General features: G+C 37.9%; 1 protein-coding gene across 1 annotated transcript in view; it reads left to right on the top strand.

The window, feature by feature from the left end:
- The first annotated feature begins 553 nt into the window (after positions 1-553).
- DHX36 (DEAH-box helicase 36) overlaps positions 554-19582 on the top strand; it is a 31857-nt gene continuing 12828 nt past the window's right edge. The window contains exons 1-17 of the mRNA XM_042459446.1: positions 554-856; positions 2824-2942; positions 5403-5619; positions 6027-6065; positions 7372-7542; positions 7643-7722; positions 8986-9060; positions 9233-9399; positions 10439-10520; positions 10672-10812; positions 11596-11698; positions 12375-12462; positions 13685-13740; positions 15373-15437; positions 16038-16181; positions 16962-17079; positions 19250-19348. Coding sequence (XP_042315380.1) covers positions 629-856; positions 2824-2942; positions 5403-5619; positions 6027-6065; positions 7372-7542; positions 7643-7722; positions 8986-9060; positions 9233-9399; positions 10439-10520; positions 10672-10812; positions 11596-11698; positions 12375-12462; positions 13685-13740; positions 15373-15437; positions 16038-16181; positions 16962-17079; positions 19250-19348 — 1992 coding nt within the window. The 5' untranslated portion in view covers positions 554-628. The remainder of the gene's footprint in view (positions 857-2823; positions 2943-5402; positions 5620-6026; positions 6066-7371; positions 7543-7642; positions 7723-8985; positions 9061-9232; positions 9400-10438; positions 10521-10671; positions 10813-11595; positions 11699-12374; positions 12463-13684; positions 13741-15372; positions 15438-16037; positions 16182-16961; positions 17080-19249; positions 19349-19582) is intronic.

The raw sequence follows: 19582 nt of genomic DNA, 5'->3' as shown, positions 1-19582 counted from the left end.
TATGACATATAGACTATTATTTCTAGTGTTGAAAATTTTCAAGAGGTTTACATATATATATAGTATATGCTATTTATATTATTATACTATATATAGATATAAATTATATTAATTATACTGTACTTTTATAAATAGCATAGACTATTATTTCTATTATCTTCGAGAGGCTCCATCGTCGGAGGAGGGAATCGAACCCGGGCCGCAAGAGCCGGAGCCCAACGCTCTAACCACTATGCTACACTGCCTCTGACGCAACGTTGAGGGAGGGAATCTTAAACGTGATGCGGAGGTGGGCGGAGCTTCTAGAACCCCACCCACCAGCCAACGACCGTTCTCTGGCTGAGGCGGGAGTTTAGAGACGCGGCAGCCGCCTCCCTTAAGCCACTATTCCCCTTCCCCTTCCCCTCCCTCTTGGAGCCGAGGGGAAGGGGGGGGATGGGCAAACACAGAGAGTAAGGGAACGGGGAAAAAATGCCCTCATCGTCCTCATGTACGCATGCGCGGTAGCATCGGTTGTTTCCGGGGCGGAAGTGACGCGCATCTCTGGGGCCGGATTTGGAATTCCGCTTCCGGTGCGCTCCCTGACCGGTTCTTTTTTCCCCTCAGTCTTTCCTTCGACGTTGAGAAGATGAGTTACGAACACCGCCGGGACTGGAGCCGCGGGGGCGGGCCTCGGGCCTCCCAGGCTGCCTCTTCCTCGTCCGCCGCTGCTGCTTCTTCCTCTTCTGGCCGCGGAGGGAGAGGAGGAGGAGGAGGAGGCCGGGGCCGCCCTCCTCCGCACCTGAAGGGCCGCGAGATCGGCCTGTGGTACGCGCGGCGGCAGGGCGAGAAGAGCAAGGAGGCCGAGAGGCAGCAGGTGGGGCTCTGGGGAGAAAGAGAGAGAGAGGCCCTTTTGCCAGACTGAGCTCCATGGATAATTCGGTTTTACTTACTATGTATTTTATTTAATATGATTATGTATTTTATAACGTATTATATGTTATATATTGTTATTACCATATATATATATATATGTATATATATAATAATAATTGCAATAACATGATTTATTTGTAGCCCACCTCTCCCCAGAGGATCGAGGCGGGTAACAATCCAAAATAAATAAATAAACAAACATAATATGCTAATCAGCACAAATCCCCAACCCACCGTTTAAAACATGAGAGCATAAAAAACAGAACCAGTTATTAAAATCACAGTAAAACTAACCCCCGTTAAAATGAGGCGTTTAAGGGAGAGTCAAGGAGGCATATGCTATATAATAGGTTGTATAGTATTATCATATGCTATTATTATTGTTTGTTTTATTTAGAGTGTGTATATTAGTTTTTTATTGGCCGGTTCCCTGCCCTCAGGCTTACAAAGCAAAGCTGTTTGCTTTCTGAAATTGTCAACATACTGTGTTGTTTCTGTTTTATTTTCATGTGCTGTGATATTATTGTTATTATTATTATTGTATTTATTCATCAGTATCCTGCTCTTTTCCCAGAACTGGGACTCAGAGCAGCTTCACAACATTAAAAACGGTACAATTTAAAACATGGGTTGGGGGGAAATTACATTAAAAAGGAATAAAGTTGTTACAGTATTAGAACAGTTATTCAAAGAATAAAACACGTTTTAAAAAGATAAAACTCTCTCTCTCTCTCTCTCTCTCTAAAACTATATCAAAATTTTAAAATGATAGTATTTATAAAATTAAATTTTGTAAAAGGATACCAAAATGCAGCCACATAAATGCCAGACACCAATATTGTAATGGGAGGAGCTGCAAAGAAGCCCTCATGAACCTGGCTAAGACTAGCTTCAACTTGGCTGGAGGTGAGGCATGATGTGAATGGTTGTTATGTCAGAACCTGGAGGGCCATAGGTTCCCCACCCCTGGTTTAAAGCAATTGTTCCACTCTGTTCCAACAGATATTTTGGCTTTCATGGCCGGCATCCATAGGTTTTTTGTGGGTCTTTTGGGCTAACTGAAAAACCCACAAAAAACTATTGATATTTTGGACTTTCGGGTCCCAGAAGCTAGTGGTCTCAGAAGGCCAGAGTTTGGGAGTCACTGAAAGACACAACACTCAAAGAAAGGGGGGGAGGATTAAGTCCAGCAGAACCTGCCTCATCTGTTTATTTATTTATTGCATTTGTACCCTGCTCTTCAGAAATGAACACAGAGCAGCAGATTACCTTCACTTTATGCGTATAAGGTTCATATGAAACATAAATTGATTTTGTGTTTAGACTTGGGTCCCATCCCCAAGACATCTCACTTTGCAAAACAGGTATTACAGAATCCATAGTTTCAAACTCTCGCGGTCTGAAGCATTTCAGATGAGGGAGACTCAGCCTGAAGCACACTGTACAGCTTACGCCATCAAGTGGTTACATAGTTTGGAGGCCTGCAAAAAGAAGTGTGCTGTGTGCGCGCGTAAGACAGAGGCTTCCGTTTTTAATCTGCACCTTCCACAGGATGGTACAGAATGTGAAGGCAATCCTTTTTCTGGTCTTATCTTCACAATCTATCCACTGCATTTCCTGTAATGTAGGAGGTGGTTAGGCTGAATGGTCAGGAGAGGGGCAAAGTGACACAGGGGAACTTAATGGCTGCTTGGAGCCTTGAGTCTGCCTGTTCTTGCAGACACTCTCAGTGGATGGAGGGTGCTTGTTTCTGCTGGCTGCCTGTTGATCTGGGTATTCAGCAAAACTGTAACATTGCTTCTTTCCCATGATACTATTAATTGCTAAAGCAGCTGAAATATTAATATAATTAAATCCTAACTCTGGAGAATGCTTTGTTGTCAAAATGCACTTTCTTTCTCCATACAGAGGGCTGTGGTGCGTATGGATGAGCGCAGGGAAGAACAGATTGTACAGTTGTTGAACACTGTCCAGAATAAAAATGAAAAAGAGCAAGAAGCCATATCTTGGTGGTCTGACGAAGAAGGGTAATAAGTCTTTTGCACCCTTTTTGTCTCTGGTCAAATTGTAATTTTATGTAAGGCAACAACAAACAGCTGTATTACAAAGCAAAGCAGTTTGCTTTCTCAAATTGAGAACATACTGTGCTATTTCAGCATAAAAAATTGAGGGAGTCCTGCAGCAGCTTTGAGGCTAGCTGAGAAAAATAAATTTCTACCATAATTTTCATTCCATTTAGTGTATTTAGACTTGCACTTAGGGCGGAAAAATGTAATGCACAGATATAGGATGGGGGACACCTGGTTGAATGAAACTACGTGTGAAAGGGATCAAAGCAGTCAAAGAAGATCAAAAGAGACCACAAGTTAACATGAGTCAACAGTGCAATGCAGCAGCTAAAAAGGCCAATGCAATTTTAGGTTGCATCAATAAAAGTATAGTGTCTAGATCAGGGGAAGTAATAGTGCCACTATATTCTGCTTTGGTCAGACCCCACCTGGAATATTGTGTCCAGTTGCGGGCACCACAATTCAAAAAGGATATTGAGAAATTGGAGCATGTCCAAAGGAGGGCAACTAAAATGGTGAAGGGCCTGGAAACCAAGCCCTATGAGGAACGACTTAGGGAGCCTGGAGAAGAGAAGGTTAAGGGATGATATGATAGCCCTGTTTAAATATTTGAAGGAATGTCATATTGAAGGAGCAAGCTTGTTTCTGCTGCTCCGCAGAACAGGACCTGGAACAATGGATGCAAACTTGCAGGAAAAGAGATTCCACCTCAACATTAAGAGGAACGTCCTTACGGGAAGGGCTGTTTGACAGTGGAACAAACTCCCTCAGAGTGTGGTGGAATCTACTTCTTTGGAGGTCTTTAAGTAGAGGCTGGATGGCCATCTATCGGGGATGGCTTGATTGAGAGTTCCTGCATGGCAGGGGGGTTGGACTGGATGGCCCTTGCAGTTTCTTCCAACTCTACGATTCTATGACTCTAGACCCCACTCTACAGCCACAAAATCTTTCAGAGAGACTTACAAATGGTTAATTAGACAGTTCCTTGTGCTCAGGCTTACAATCTAAAAAGACATGATAAAAAAAGAAGAATGGCAGTGGGGGAAAGGGACAATGTCTAGGAGATGCCATTTCTTCTCTTCCTCTCAGGCCAGAGTGGTGGCAGTTTGAATGGAAGGAGGGCTTCCATTGGTCTCTGGAGCTAGGCATGGTGGAACCGTGCTTCCGGTTCTTGTCCATCACAGTTTCTTTTGTATGATATTTTTATGAAGCAGCACATTACAAAACTGTTGCTTAAATATTTGCCCCTGCAGTGCCTAGGGATATAAGTGGATAGTTCAGTTGACTGGGATTTAAATTTGCTTATGTTCTTACAAAATTTATCGTGACATGGTATGACAACTACCATATATACTCGACTATAAGTCGACCTCATGTATATGTTCAGGGCAGGTTTTGGGAACAAAATTATGGATTTTGAAATGACCCTTGGATAAGTCAAGGATAACATTTAGGGACATGCAACAAAGGATCTAAATGATGAAGCCAAGGAAAACAATGCCAAAGAACCTACAAAATTATGGAGGCATAACTGTTTTGGCTCACCCTAAAGGCTGGGTAGAAGAGTGAATAGAGGGAGTTAAGTGATTCCAGGACAGATTACACTCTTGCCTTTCACCAGGGGATGGTTCCCTTTTAATAAGAGTTCAAGTATAGTATTAGGAAACCTAGGTTTTTGGGGTCAACTTTTAGACTAAAATTTGTAGACTTGTACATGAGTATATACAGTCAAAAAATGAGTGGCTAATGAGTGAATAATAGAATCGTGTAGTTCGGATAAATCACAAGGGCCATCCATTCCACCCTCATCCTGCAAGAATGCACAATATAGAATCATAGAGTGGAAGAGACCACAAGGATGATCTGGTCCAACTCCCTGTAGTCTACCTGCATAGTAGATGCTCCCCAAATAAACAGCTGTATTTGTTCTATCTTTCTGCTGCTGGTATTACTGTAGTGTTATTCCAGATGACTTGCTCAAATCTCTGTAGTTGTAGGTAGCACAGAAGAGAATAACCCTTTGCCCTCCAGTTACTTGGAGCAATCCATTGCCATTAAAGTCAGAGTTTTAACTTTAAAATAACAGGACATATTTTGGGATAGTGCTGAAAAATAAGCAGAAGGAAAATAGATGTGTGGTGCAGGAGAGAACAAAGGTCAGGCGGGCAGAACAGTGACTTAGCATCCCCATTTGAAAGAGCTTCCAAAACTAGTAGCACCAAATTAGTCATAACTAGACATAGGTTTATAGGTCAAATATATTCAAGGTTGCCGTTATGTACTCATTTACTAGGAAGTAAAGTCTATTCAACTCAGTGAAATTTACTCCTGGGCTTCTGAGTAGACCAGTTTAGAATGACACATTAATGTTCATTTGACAAAAGTTGCATAACTTATATATAATTAAATCCTTTTCAGGTACACAAAAGAGATTCCTGCCAAACCAAAGCCTGTTGTGGAGAAACCAGTTGTGGAAAAGGCCCCTCAGAGAACTAGACCAACTTTTGAAAAAACAGTCCTAGATCAAGATTCAGAATATCTCTTACAAGAAAGCAGGCCAGATAATGATTTAGATGAGCAACTTAAAGAAGAACTGAAAAAGAAAAGGAATGATTCCAGATATATTGAGATGCAGGTAGTAAGAACTTCTGAAATGGTGGACATGGCTCTTATAAGTCATGCAAATTTATTTTTTGTTAAATTTTTGAAATAATTATTTATATCTTGATAAAGAAGTGCTCTGTCACTTGATGTTGTGAACACTGCTAATTCTACTTTTCTATGCCTCCCTACCTTTGTTGGAAAAGGCATCAACATAGTTGGTGTGTTGCAGTTGATCTTTCATAATGTGTACTCTATGTAGCTGTTTGCAAAAGAGAAAAGTAGTTCTCACAGATTCAATTACTACTTCAATATTGGATCGGTTTTTTCTGGTTATCATAGGTGATACCAATAAACTATATGATACTAAAAATACTTAGCCAACTTAGTTATAAACATGAGATACTTTTGTTAACCTTATTTTTATTTTTTAATTTGCAGAGATTTCGTGAGAAGCTGCCTTCTTACGGAATGAGGAAGGTAAGAACCTTGAAATGATGTACTTTATCTTTATAGTTGGGATGTCTAGGCTTAACATGAACTAATCTTAACCCAAATGAGTATTAAGAACTCAGAACTGAAATATTAAATCTGCATAAAATCTGTAGTAAATCTGTAGGATAATTATTTCTGGGAAGGGATAAGAATTTAGTAGTATTATGTTACATTAAATAATTTCATTTATTGAAGTGATTTAGATTTACAGAGCAATCTTGTGGGTCTGAGTTGGGGAGAATCTGTGATAGAGCTATTGTCATTGCTTATACCCTGTTGGACTTGTGCTGGCTGGAGTAAAAAATGCTTTCTGCATGCGTGTTTTTGTTATTTTGTTATTTTTGTTTGTTTTCACATCCTTCCGTTCCTTCCAGATGGTGGGAAAATGTGTGAGGTCCAGCACTGATCGTATTGTCCTCTCTTATATAGGGTGTTTTTGTGGCACTGAAGGACTTTGAATCCTTTTTCCTTTTAGACCTGCTCCTGACACATCCCTTCCATCCAGTTGTCACTGGATCAATGCTCTGCTTTTGGAGCACTGGTGACAGTGGACATTTCTATCACCACAACAAGGATACCTTTGGTGGTAAATCGTCTCCTCTGCCAGTACATTTGTAGGACCACCTATTGTATTTGGTGATCTTTGGACACTTTCTCACCAATGGGAAAGTGCCCTTAAGTGCTAATAACATGTTTGGTTTCTCTATTGCTATCTGAAATGTGCAGCAAGAACACCACACAAGCAGATCCAGGAAGCACAAGTTGACTATATGAAGCTTACATATTTATCTATTCATGGTTTTGGAAAATGTTCTGGTCTTTTCCACATTATTGTTCATAATGGACAGTTATAGGTATTTTAGTTTATCTTTTTAATAGTGAGGATGGTGATTAAAATGAAGGCCTCTAACCTGAACTTTGTAGCCATTTATGTTGGGCAAATTGATCTCTCTCCTGCTAGCCTACCTATGTTCTGGTCCAAGAAGAGATCTTGAGTTGATGGAAATTCTTTTAGAAAGAATCCAGTTCACTATGCAGATGCTTCTGCTTCATGTATTCCTTTCTATGAGACAATGAACAGCTTGCGTAGGCTGTTAGAGTGTGCAAGTTTCTGTCTCTGACAGGGTTGGTGAAATGGCAGTTTATAAACAAGATTTGAAGTTCTGGACTTTTATCTTTATTAGGATGAGTTTTTGAATCTGTTTCAAATCTTCATGAATGAATGAATACTTAAAGGCATATATGTGCATATCAAATTACACATGGTATACTTTTTGTCTTTTTAAAATAGGAGCTTGTAAACCTCATAAACAGCAGTCAGGTTACCGTTATAAGTGGTGAGACTGGGTGTGGAAAGACCACACAAGTTACCCAGTTCATTTTGGATGACTATATTGAGAGAGGGAAGGGATCTTCTTGCCGGATTGTATGTACTCAGCCTAGGAGGATCAGTGCTATTTCTGTAAGTTTTATTTGTTTATTTGTTTCTCAGTGAAATAGTAATTAGGTTCATCAGCAAAAAAAAAACTGATTTTCAATGACATGATTATTTTAATATTAAGGTAGCAGAGAGAGTTGCAGCTGAAAGGGCTGAAGCATGTGGTAATGGAAGGAGCACTGGATATCAAATTCGTCTTGAAAGGTACTTGATTATTATTTTATACTTTGTATCTATCAAGAAGAAAGTAGAACTTGGAACTTTTTTATTTAGAGGGGAATTTTTTAATATTTTAATGTCTATATTTCAATGTACTTGCTATAGATTAAATATTACTTGTCCTTGTGGCCTCCAGTGTCTAATCCTGGTGAAACAGGACACAGTTTTTTTAACCGAGCCTTTGCAAGACACAAAAATAGTGTTTTTTGCAGCCTTGAGTGACTCAGTAGTTTTGAAGGTAGTCATCATATGCACACTTTCCAGGCACCTTCATGCGATAATGTAGGAACTCAGGATAATGTGGTTAAGCTTTTCAGTTCTGTATTAGTTTTACAAGGAGGCAGGTCTTCTCTTTATACAAATACAGTACTCTTACATTGTCAAAGGTTAAATAGTTAATGGTCCTATGAACTATTGAATCCACAGAAATATATTTGGATAACCAGTTTTTGCTAGATCAGAAAAAATATCTTTGGATAAGCTATTTTTCCTATTTTTTCTCATTAACCCCAGGTAAATTTGTATGCTTTATGCTCCTGGAAATATGGAAATAAATCTTTCACAGATATAAGATCATAGAGTTGGAAGAGACCGCAAAGGCCATCCAGTCCAACCCCTGCCATGCAGGAAATCTAACTCAAAGCACCCCCGAAAGAGACTCCATTACACTCTGAGGGAGTTGTTCCACTGTTCAACAAATGCAGCAAAGGTCTTTACCTTGCAGTACTACAGAGTAGCTGCTTGAGACAGATCTCCAACAATATATGAACAAAGTTAAAAAGCAAAAATGGAAGCATTTACTTTGTTTTGGTATTAAAGAAACACAGATGAGCAACAGTTTCTGATTGTTCATAAGTATTTGGAAATAAAGTGGGGACACTCAAAGCAGAAAGGTTACAGTATGGGCTGTTCAGGTGCTGTTTCATTTTGCAGGTAAATCTTGAGGAGAGGGTGGTTCAGAGTGACCATTCTGTCTGTACTGACAGAATTCCAGTGAGCATGTCTGAATGCAGACTGTTGTCTACAGTAGAACTTATCCCCACCCTGATGTGTCTATAAAATTTCAGACTCTTAATTACACAATGACACATTGCATATTTGAATCTTACTAAGTGAGTGCTAGTGCTGAAGGCATAGCGACTGTCATTATAACACTTATAAGTATGTGTCCTTCTTCTAGCTTTTCAGTAATGTTTCAAGTGCAACAAAAAAGGGAACTGAAGTGTTCTTAATGAATCTCTTTTTCAGCCGGTTGCCAAGGAGACAAGGTTCAATTTTGTACTGCACAACAGGAATTGTCCTGCAGTGGCTCCAGTCAGACAAGTATGTACCTTCCTGTTTCAGAATAAGCTAGTAAATGCTTCAAGGATATATTCAATGAATTTTATCAAATGAGTGATTGTTGCTTGTAGCATTAACTACTCCCATTTATTCTTAATTTATTCCTGTTTCTGATAAACATGATGACTATGAGCTCTCTTTCTTATTGTTGTAGGCTGTTGTCCAGTGTAAGTCATGTAATCCTTGATGAAATCCATGAGAGAAATCTACAATCAGATGTATTAATGACAATCATTAAAGATCTCCTGAGTATACGGCTAGACCTGAAAGTAATACTGATGAGTGCTACACTGAATGCTGAGAAGTTTTCAGAATATTTTGGTTTGTGAAATTATCTATACTTTGATACAGTATATGAAAAAAATCTTATTTTTGCCAGTATTCTGGACTTCATAGTATATAGTATATATATAGAGATAAATGGTATGTAGATTAATTGTAATAGAGAAATTCAAATGTGCATGAAAACATTTAATAGTATTTGCATTCCATTATGTGTAGATGAGAATTCCTGAAGAAACATAAAGAGTTCTGTGGCCCATGCACAATTTTAAAGGGAATATTTTAGGAGGCAGCTCTTTTTTGGAATATGTTGTGCCACTGAACTGTAATCCTAAAATTCCATTGTATAAACCAATATTTTGATGTTGTAGAAACATAGCAGCTTCTATGATTTGTGTTATTTGTAGAAACACTTTGCAAACCACAATAACAGTATTACTCAGATATAAATGTTCATATGAGCAAACAACACCTTTCTATGAATGCAACCCTTCACGGTCCCACGTTGCTCACAGTGTGCCACTACCAGTGACAACTGGTCTTTAACTAACAAGCATTTAAAGCCTAGGTGCAGGAAAAATGCTCCTTATTGTAGTCTTCTTTGTATGTGTGTTTGGGTATCTCTGTTTTCCTCAGGCAGTTTAAATCTCCACGAGTATCTAATTTGAAACGTCTTCATATATAAACAAGTGTGGTCTTCCTACTGAAAACAACAGGAAAAAAAAACATATTTCTTGCAGGGGGAGGGTTTTGTTTGTTTTTGACTCCAACTTATGATGATCTTATAGCGTTTTCTTGGCCAGGTTTATTCAGAGGTTTGCCATTGCCTTCCTCTTAGACTGTGAGACTGACCTGCCCAGGGTCAGCCAGTGGGTTTCCACAGCTAAGCAAGTATTCAAAACCTGGTTTTGTTTTGTTTTGTTTTTTTGCAGTACTAGTCCAACATTCAAAATACTACAACATGCTAGATCCTTGATTACTCCTTGATTGCCTTTGATTACTGGATCAATAAAACCTTTAGGAAATTTGTAAAAATGAAATGGTTCTAATACATTCTTTTCTTACTTTTCTGTAACAGACAATTGTCCTATGATCCACATTCCTGGCTTCACCTATCCTGTCAAGGAGTACCTTTTAGAAGATGTAATAGAGATGCTTAGGTTAGTCTGAAGACAATATTTTGAGCTACTTCTTCTTCACTGTAGCAGTAAAAGTTATATCAGTATGCAGTTATTTTTGCCTTGTATGGAATGATACTGATTTGCTAATACATATTCGCTAATACATCTGTAATTTTGTCTACTTCTCAAGGTACATTCCAGAAAACACAGATCACAGACCACACTGGAAGAAGAGGTTTATGCAAGGACATATAAGTAGGCCAGAGAAAGAAGAAAAAGAAGAAATTTATCAAGAGCGCTGGCCAGATTACTTAAGGCAGATTAGAGGACGGTAGGGTTTTTAAAAAATTAATTGTTTGTTGGACAGTTAATTGTAAAATAATAATAATAAAATAAATAATAATAAAATTTTTATTTATATGCCGCCCTTCCTCCGATCAGGGCGGCTCACAACATATTAAAATACAAACAATTACAATAAAAACACTTTTAAAAACAAACCAACAGTAAAGCCCCAAAGCCCAACCTCTTGGCCACGAAAGAGAGGAGGGAGGCCCACAGGATATTTACTCGGGGAATGCCTGTTGGAATAGGAAGGTTTTAAGGTCCTTCCTAAATTGGGCCAGGGTAGTGGACGAGCGGAGCTCTGTGGGCAGCGCATTCCAAAGGGCTGCCCACAGAGGGCAGAAAATGATAACACTTCCTGGGCAGCAAGCTGTATTGAACATAATGGAGTTTCCTTTTGAGAAAATATGTAAGGGATTTCACTGCATAAATATCAACATCCATTCAGAAATCTCAGCCATCCCAACAATATTTCAGTACTGGACAGAATTAAGTTCTTTTATTCAGTGAAATGTACTGAATTATGAACAGTAGCATATGCCAGTACCTTGGATTAAGAAAGATACTCGTGTCACAGACTAGAAAGTTTTTGCACTATTCTGAAAACAAATAGAATTTTTCTATTTCTGTTATGTTTTAGTAGATTTTGCTGTTAGCCTTGTCTGAATGTATATTGACATACTATTATTTTTCAAAGCTGTGTTTATGCCAGATTTAGTTGTTGTACATTAGTTTAATTGATGCTTTTAATTGATGCATAATTTCATAGGTATTCAGAAAGTACAATTGATGCACTGGAAATGATGGATGATGATAAAATTGACCTTAATTTGATTGCTGCACTGATCAAATATATTGCTCTTGAGGAAGAGGTGAGTTTCAGGCTGTTAGCTGTTAGATTTAATTATTTTTCCCTGTAATCCATCTAAAACTATATCTAAATCTGGTTGATCTAGCTTCCTGAAGAGGAGGCTTTTCCTGCAACATTGTACATGTCTTTTCAGTCTTTGCTGTACTTTTGCAATCATGCACCTCATTGTTACAAAGTACTTGCTAAACTATCAGTGTCTAATGCTTTGATTATTGCAAATACTCAAGAGGCAATAAAAGAAGAAAATAGAAATAAATACCTGTTTACAAGCCAGTTCCACAAATGCTTTTGGAGGTTTTCTGGTTTTAACAGGATACTTCAAATGATACATTCACATTATTTCTTCTTTAACTGCATGTTTTGACTTACATTTAAACAGGGAACCCCATTTTTAACATTTTTCTTTCTTGATCAGTGGAGAAGGCACAAACATCCACTGTAGTCTACCTCTAATGGTTTGGTGATTGTCAGAGGGGGAAAGGGGAACATGGCGAGTAAGCTGATCAGTGTGAGTCAAAGATGTTGCTCAGACAACATGCAAGTGGGAACCTAGCTTTTTCATGAAATTGTTGGTGTGAATTATGGCTTACTTACATGCCTGAATGCAGTCAAAGTGTGTGATATATTTGTTGGTTTAAATATATATTCATGTTTTCTTTATATTCATGCTTATGTAGGAAGGTGCAATATTGGTATTTCTTCCTGGATGGGACAACATTAGCACTCTACATGACCTTCTCACATCTCAACTTATGTTTAAGTCAGGTAAAATTTCATCACTGAATATGTTTTTTTAAAGTAAAAGCATGTTGCATTAGACTCTGTTTCCCAAATCTTCAAACATTTTGTCTTCTGATAGGCTCACAGTGTCTTGATTGTTGACATTGTACTAACACAGCTATTTGTGTATCCTTGTTTAGCATACATAATCTGTAAAACCAAATCTATAAGACTTGACCTTAAGAATTCAAGTAGTACTTCAAATGGACACTACATTCTCCTAGGTTAGCAGTGATCCTGTACACAAATAAAGACACACATATTAGGAAGAAAATCTACTGAGCTCTTTGGACTAATGTCTTTAAATGGTCTAATGAAAAGTACAGTGGACCCTTGTTATACTCTGGGGTTTGGTTCCAAGATCCCCTGTGGATAACAAAATCCGTGGATGCTCAAGTCCCCATTAAATATAATGACAGAACAAAATGGTGTCCCTTATAAAAATGGAAAATCAAGGTTTGATGTTTGAAATTTATACTTTTTTAACATTTTCAAACTGCTTGAATCCATATATAAAAAAATCCATGTATAAGGGCCGACTGTACTGGGCGTAGTTGTTAACAACATTAACATGTGAGGACAAAGGCTTTCACAGCTGGCATCCATATTTTTTTGTGGGTTTTTTGGGCTATAAGGCCATGTTCTAGAAGAGTTTATACATACCCCACTCTTCTGCGCCAGCATTCTCTGAAGATGCCATCCACAGCTGCTGGTGAAACATCAGGAATAAACTCTTCTAGAACGTAGAAGAGTTTTTTGTAGCCTGAAAAACCCACAAAAACACCTGGATGCCATCTGTTAGAGCAGGGGTAGGCAACCTTTTTGAGCTGGGGGCCGGGTTGCTGTCCCTCAGGCGACTGGGGGGCCGAAGCCAGGGGTGGAGCTTCAACCCTCCGGGGCGGGGCCACGTGCCGGGGGTGGAGCTTCCACCCTCCGGGGCGGAGGCGGGGCCGAGTGCTGGGGGTGGAGCTTCCACCCTCCAGGGGCGGGGCCGCGTGCCGGGGGAGGAGCTTCCACCCTCCGGGGCCAGGCCTCCCCATCTTTGATGGCCCCTGATGGGGCCCCAGGCCCCGTTAGAGACCGGCAAAAAAGATTCTACTACTGTTCATACAACTATGCCTCTCTTTTATTCTTCCTCATGTATTCATTTTTGTCAGATCTGCTTTCCAACTGAATTTTACATGGTGTTCTATGTCTTAATTTTCAGACAGGTTCATCATCATACCTTTGCATTCACTGATGCCTACTGTTAACCAGACTGAAGTAAGTAGTGTAACTAGTAATCATAATTTTAATAACACTTTTTCTGCAGTAGAGAATGTATTCTGCACAGCATTCTAAATTTTATTCAGTATTTAAACAATATCAAAATGAGTATTAAAGGTGAAATGTGTTTACTGTATGCTCCATTAAATTGAGTATTATTAGGAACATGTAAAGCAGATTTCTTCCTTAACTATTAATAAGATTACGATCAAGTTCAGATAGTACTTACCCTGGAATCAGCACATAAATGCTTCTCATGAATTCACACATTCTGTTTTCCCTATGAACAAAGGGTGTGTTCATACTTTTGGCAATTATAACTGCTGGATACAGTTTTAACTGTTGTGGCTGTGTCCTGTGGAATCTTAGAATTTGTAATTTGGTTAGGTTCTTAACAGTCTTGGATAGAGAGCATGAATCCAATCCTCTCAGCTACAAAACTGTAGCTCTCTAGGAGAGAAGTATGGTGGAGTACTTAACTAAAATGCAAATCCTACAATTCTGTTGGATGATATCATTATTCTATAGGATGGGACCATAATGGTTAAAGTTATTATTATAATTCTTATTATTATTATTATAGTTTATTTATATAGTGCCATAAGTTTACACAGCGCTTTACATAGTCATCAACCAAGATACAGATAAAACCTTCCTATGGTGTACAATCTAAAATCAAAAGCAGCAAAAATTTAAAAAAAAAAACTTATAATAATACAATATGTAAAAAATACATAGCAAATAACAATAAGAATCAAGTAACATGGCAGATCACACTAATGATAAAAAGTGAAGAAATAGATAGCAATTTACAGCAACAGTAAAAAAATGGATAGCAATTAATATGGCAAAACAGATTCAATAGGATATTAATCCCCATTCTCAACCACCACCCCCCCCCCCCCCCCGGTCCTGGTCCTGAAAACCAATATTAAACAGCCTCAGCTGTTGCCTTGGTGGAAAAAGGCACAGGCAGCCTCCCAGTTTGACTTGGAGCTGGATGGTGGTGTTGAAGGCAGGGCAGAAGACGCCTCAGAGAGCCTTAGTCCCGCTCCCTGTCCAAGTCCTTTGCCTCAGCTGTTGCCGGTGGAAAAAGGCACAGGCAGCCTCCCAGTTTGGCTGGGATAAAATAGTATCAAAGTACTGCATGAATACAATCAAAGCCTATAATGGCCAAATTGGATAGAGTGGTGTTACTTTGTACACAATATCTGTCTGTCCACTTGCTTTTTAAGAGATTTAAGAGGTTAAAGCTTGTGGGTAGAGCCCAGACTAAATCATATATAGACGAGATGTCCTGAAATCAATTTGTCATACTGTATAATGTTGTTTATATTTTTCTGTTATAATAATATCTTTGTAAAATGTTTCAAGGCTCCATTAATGCAAGACGGGGGAATCTTTGCCCTGCAATGTTTATCTCTGTGCTGCCTAGTGCTATTGAAAATTGTATTATAACAATAACTGCAGGCTAGTCAGTTTTCCACCCTTGCATTACTTGCTCTGCTGTGTAAATGGTGTGTTTCAAATGAAATAGTTTTGAGTTTAGCAAAAGTTTTTAGCATGAGAAATAGATTCCTCATATGCCTTCTTTCTCTCTGACTTGGTTTTTGGCACACTTCCCTATAGGTGTTTAAGAAAACCCCTCCTGGAGTTCGTAAAATTGTAATTGCTACCAACATTGCTGAGACTAGGTAAATGTTTTTTTTCTGCAACACTTTAAATAAATTTGTTGGTAGAATACCTTAACAACATAAAGTGTAAGTTATTTAATTCCTCTGGGCAATATAAGTAGTAATAGAAAGTAAAATATATGCAGCAAAACCTCTTGTTCTGTTTTGAGTCATTATTAGAGAATTGAATTTCAAAGTTTGTTATAGGATTGTTATACAAATGGAGGATCCATTTTGTATCTATTCAAAAATTGCAGTTCTGAACTTAAACCATGTTCAAAAATAACCTTTATCTCAGTGCATACAATGCAAATCTAAATTGAACAATTAAATTCTAATTTATACAGAAAAAAATGACTGATGACTTGTGACTTGTCACTCAAGGATGCAGATCACTCTTTGCTACACCTCAGAAACTCCATCCAGGACACCCTGGGGGTGTGGCCACCCCACATTGGGAACTCTTGCTTTAATGCTTGATTTCCTAAACAATGATAGTCAATGTATGGCCTCCTACTGAAAGATAATTTGTGCATAATGATTGTTTTAGTAACTTTTCAGTGCCAGCCATTTTTCACTGAGTAAAAACTAACAATTTATCTTTACTTCTCAATTCCGCAGCATTACCATAGATGATGTGGTGTATGTTATAGATGGAGGGAAGATAAAGGAAACTAATTTTGATACACAGAACAACATTAGCACGATGGCTGCTGAGTGGGTTAGCAAAGCAAATGCTAAGCAAAGGAAAGGTAGAGCAGGAAGGTAAGAATGATGGCTATCCTTATAAAATTAATAGACACTTGGTTGCCATAATTGTATTCCTGTTAGAACATTTAACTCCGCATCTTAATCCTTTCAGTGTTGTGACTCTTGGTTCTGAGGCTTTTCCTGTTGGAACTTTATTTGCTGGTTTAGTAGCACTAAATTTCAATACGTATTCATTTTGATAGGTTTTTATGGATGAAACACCTAATATAATATAGCAGCATCAGTATAATTTAAGAACAAATAGTATATAATTTGAGCTAATACCAATACATACATCATTTTGTGTCTTTACCCACCTGAAAAAGTAGGTTTTAACCTATAGAAGTTATCTTTTAATTTGCATGCTGCCGCAGAGTGAACACAAGTAGAACTAATACAGAACTAGCAGAACTACTTTATACGTAAAAGTATTCCCCGTTAGAATAGCATGTAGAAATCTAACTACAGGTCCTACCTCCATCAACTAATATCAATTAATATTCCTGTTCATTGCTATAAAATATAAAGCCTTGTAGCTATTTTGGTAGAACTGTCCCACTTTGTTGCACAGGTTTGTTCCCCAAATTATTGTATACCTCTAAAATTTCTACCATAAGACCATGCTAAAAGTATTTGTTTTCTAACTGTAGCTATTTTAGTTTGTTTTCTTTTTTGTAAAAATGTTACTTCTCCATAGAATAAAAACAGTGCTTTAACAGCTGTACTTTTAAGCAGTATCCTCATTACTATACTTCTGTTTGAGAAGAAAATACATGATACATTATTTTCTTACAGAGTCCAGCCAGGTCAGTGCTATCACTTGTACAATGGTCTTCGTGCAAATCTGCTGGATGATTACCAGTTGCCAGAAATCTTGAGGACACCTTTGGAAGAACTTTGTTTGCAAATAAAGGTAATGCATATTATCAGCTGTAAGTTCTAGGAGTAACAAACCACTCTTAATAAACAATATTGCATTGTCTATCGCTAGGGAATTTACCAAAGTGTTTTTGATCCAGATTGGGTACATATTGGGGGCTTCTATTATCTATATCATCTGTACCTATGTGTTCATAATATACTAGCATTTTTTCTTAACTAACACTGCACTGCTTCTGCATCAATTTGCATTGCAACTCTCCTGCTACTCATTTTTGCAAATTAGCCATTGGACTGTTGTATGAAGTAACAACAATCTGGCAAGGTATAGAGATCTATTGCCATTATCTTGAGGGGGATGACCTTTCCAATGAAGTATGGTAATTGTCCTCTGTTTCAGCCTTTCAGGGGAGTCAGAAGCACTTGGCTGTTAGGTTTTTAGTGAGATTTCATTGTTTCTTCCTGTGAAATTTTACCATATGTACTCCTTTGTAGCCATTATTTGTGCTTCTGCAGTTCTGTTTTATTGTTTTCATACTGTAAGTGTATCAGATTTTGCAGAAGGAGGACTTAAAAGTCTTTTTTAAAAATGGCAGTTTGTATGAGCTGGGTTGTTAAAGCTGCATAGTTGAGTGCTTTACCCTGGCAGTTTGGCAAGCTTGTTTTAAAATAAAAAAACGCAATCAAGCACCTTTAAAAAAAATAAAATGGGAAAGTTTAAATAATTATCTGAAGTTAAATAATAAAGGCAAAATCCAGTTATTAATCCCAGCCAGAGCAGCACCATTGAAATGATGGGACTTATGTAAGTGAGCTGCCAGGTTCCTATTAATTCAGTAGGTCTACTCTAATTACAGCTAATTGCATTTGCATTTATCTTTACATATATGTATGATAAACTCCATGAGCCTTCTGCATGAGAGCCTGGGATTCAAAGAACATGCTTTGTTTGTTTGTTTGTTTGTTTGTTTTACTATCCCTGTCTTTGTACTAGCCATGTGGTGTGAACAACTAATCTTCATTCTATCACATTAGCTATTCCCCCTCTGTTTCAAATGATGCAACATGCAGCACTAAGATGAACATGTCCAAAGCCCTGTTGGACATACAGATTTAGGTTCAAAATATTAGTTCAGGGCTTGGATGTTTTGTTTCTTAACTACCAGACTACATCTATAGTTTAATACTGAAATATTAATAATAAGCTATAAATTGACTATATGAGAACAGGTCCTATGCCGTCTGTCTTTCATATATTATTCTGAACTTTCAATAAATACAAACCATAGTTTGTTGGTTTAGATGCAGCTAAGCATGTTTGAGTAGAGCCTTTGACTGTGTAATAGTTTTGTTTTTCACACAATTTCTGTTCTTGTAACTAGTCCATATCTTGAAGTGTTATGTAATTAAACAATTGTCAATGCCTAACAATTGTAAGTAGAAGTTAGTTGTTAATCAGCTCATGTCAGGGTCCTTTTTGGTGGTATGCAATTTAAATTCTGTAGTTAGCATTTTATGTTTGTCTAGCACTCAGTCTATGTAAAAAGAAATATTTCCATGTCTGGTAAGGAGATATCTGAAAAACTTTTAAGTCTTCCTGCCACCCAGGAAGTTGATGATCACATAACCATAACATTTGTATCTGATTTTGTTGACCTGAAGTCCTGTTTCAATTCTTCATATTTTTGCCTAGAAGAGAGCTCAGTCTGTCTGAGTTCAATATTATCTTCTTTGTCTAGCAGCTCTTCTTTTATTGTATTTTCAAAGATTATTATTTTGTATCTTCCTTTTTATTATCTACATCTTCTCTCCTCTCCCTGCCCATCTTCAACCCTCACATATCAATTTCAGCAATACCTAGCCCTTCACTAGGAGATTTTTTGCAATCACCTTTTCATTTCATTTCCTTCCTTCCTTCCTGGGGGAACAACCTGTGTCTGCCTGGGGGCGGGGCTTTTAATCTGGTTATCTTGGACCTGGACAGGCTTGGGAAAAAGGTTATATTATAGTAATGTGGTCCTTTCTTTTCTGGGTGGAAGGAGAACCAAACGTATCCTTTTGAATACCTCATTGATACCAGACAGAGGAAGTTTCAAAGTAAGTACCAGTGTCCTGTTCCATGGTGATTGTCAGTCATAAAGATCACTTGTTTAAATGTACTTCGCCTTAAATTATAAATGTATATGAACTTGGTTTTCTTTCAGATTTTAAAGCTTGGAGGAATTGCTCATTTTCTGAGTAAGGTAATGGATCCACCATCGAAGGATGCAGTGTTGCTGTCCATAAAACATCTCATGCAGCTGGTAACTTTCTACATATTCTACATATTATTAAACCTGTCCAGACTTGTGAATGTTCAGTCAATGTAATTAACAAAAAAACAAACAAACCAAAACATGAAAAAAGGCATTAAGACTACCCTGATACCCTCATTTCTCAGTACAAGGATTTTTATTATTTTTGTTTTGTTTTGTATCAAGGAACACTTTTTTACTGGATACATTTATAACTCAGCTTTCCTCCACTGAGCTCTCTTC

This window comes from Sceloporus undulatus, chromosome 3, assembly GCF_019175285.1.
Source record: "Sceloporus undulatus isolate JIND9_A2432 ecotype Alabama chromosome 3, SceUnd_v1.1, whole genome shotgun sequence".
Lineage (NCBI taxonomy): Eukaryota > Metazoa > Chordata > Lepidosauria > Squamata > Phrynosomatidae > Sceloporus > Sceloporus undulatus.
Note: the sequence above shows the minus strand (reverse complement) of the source record. Positions and strands in the feature narration are given on the sequence as shown.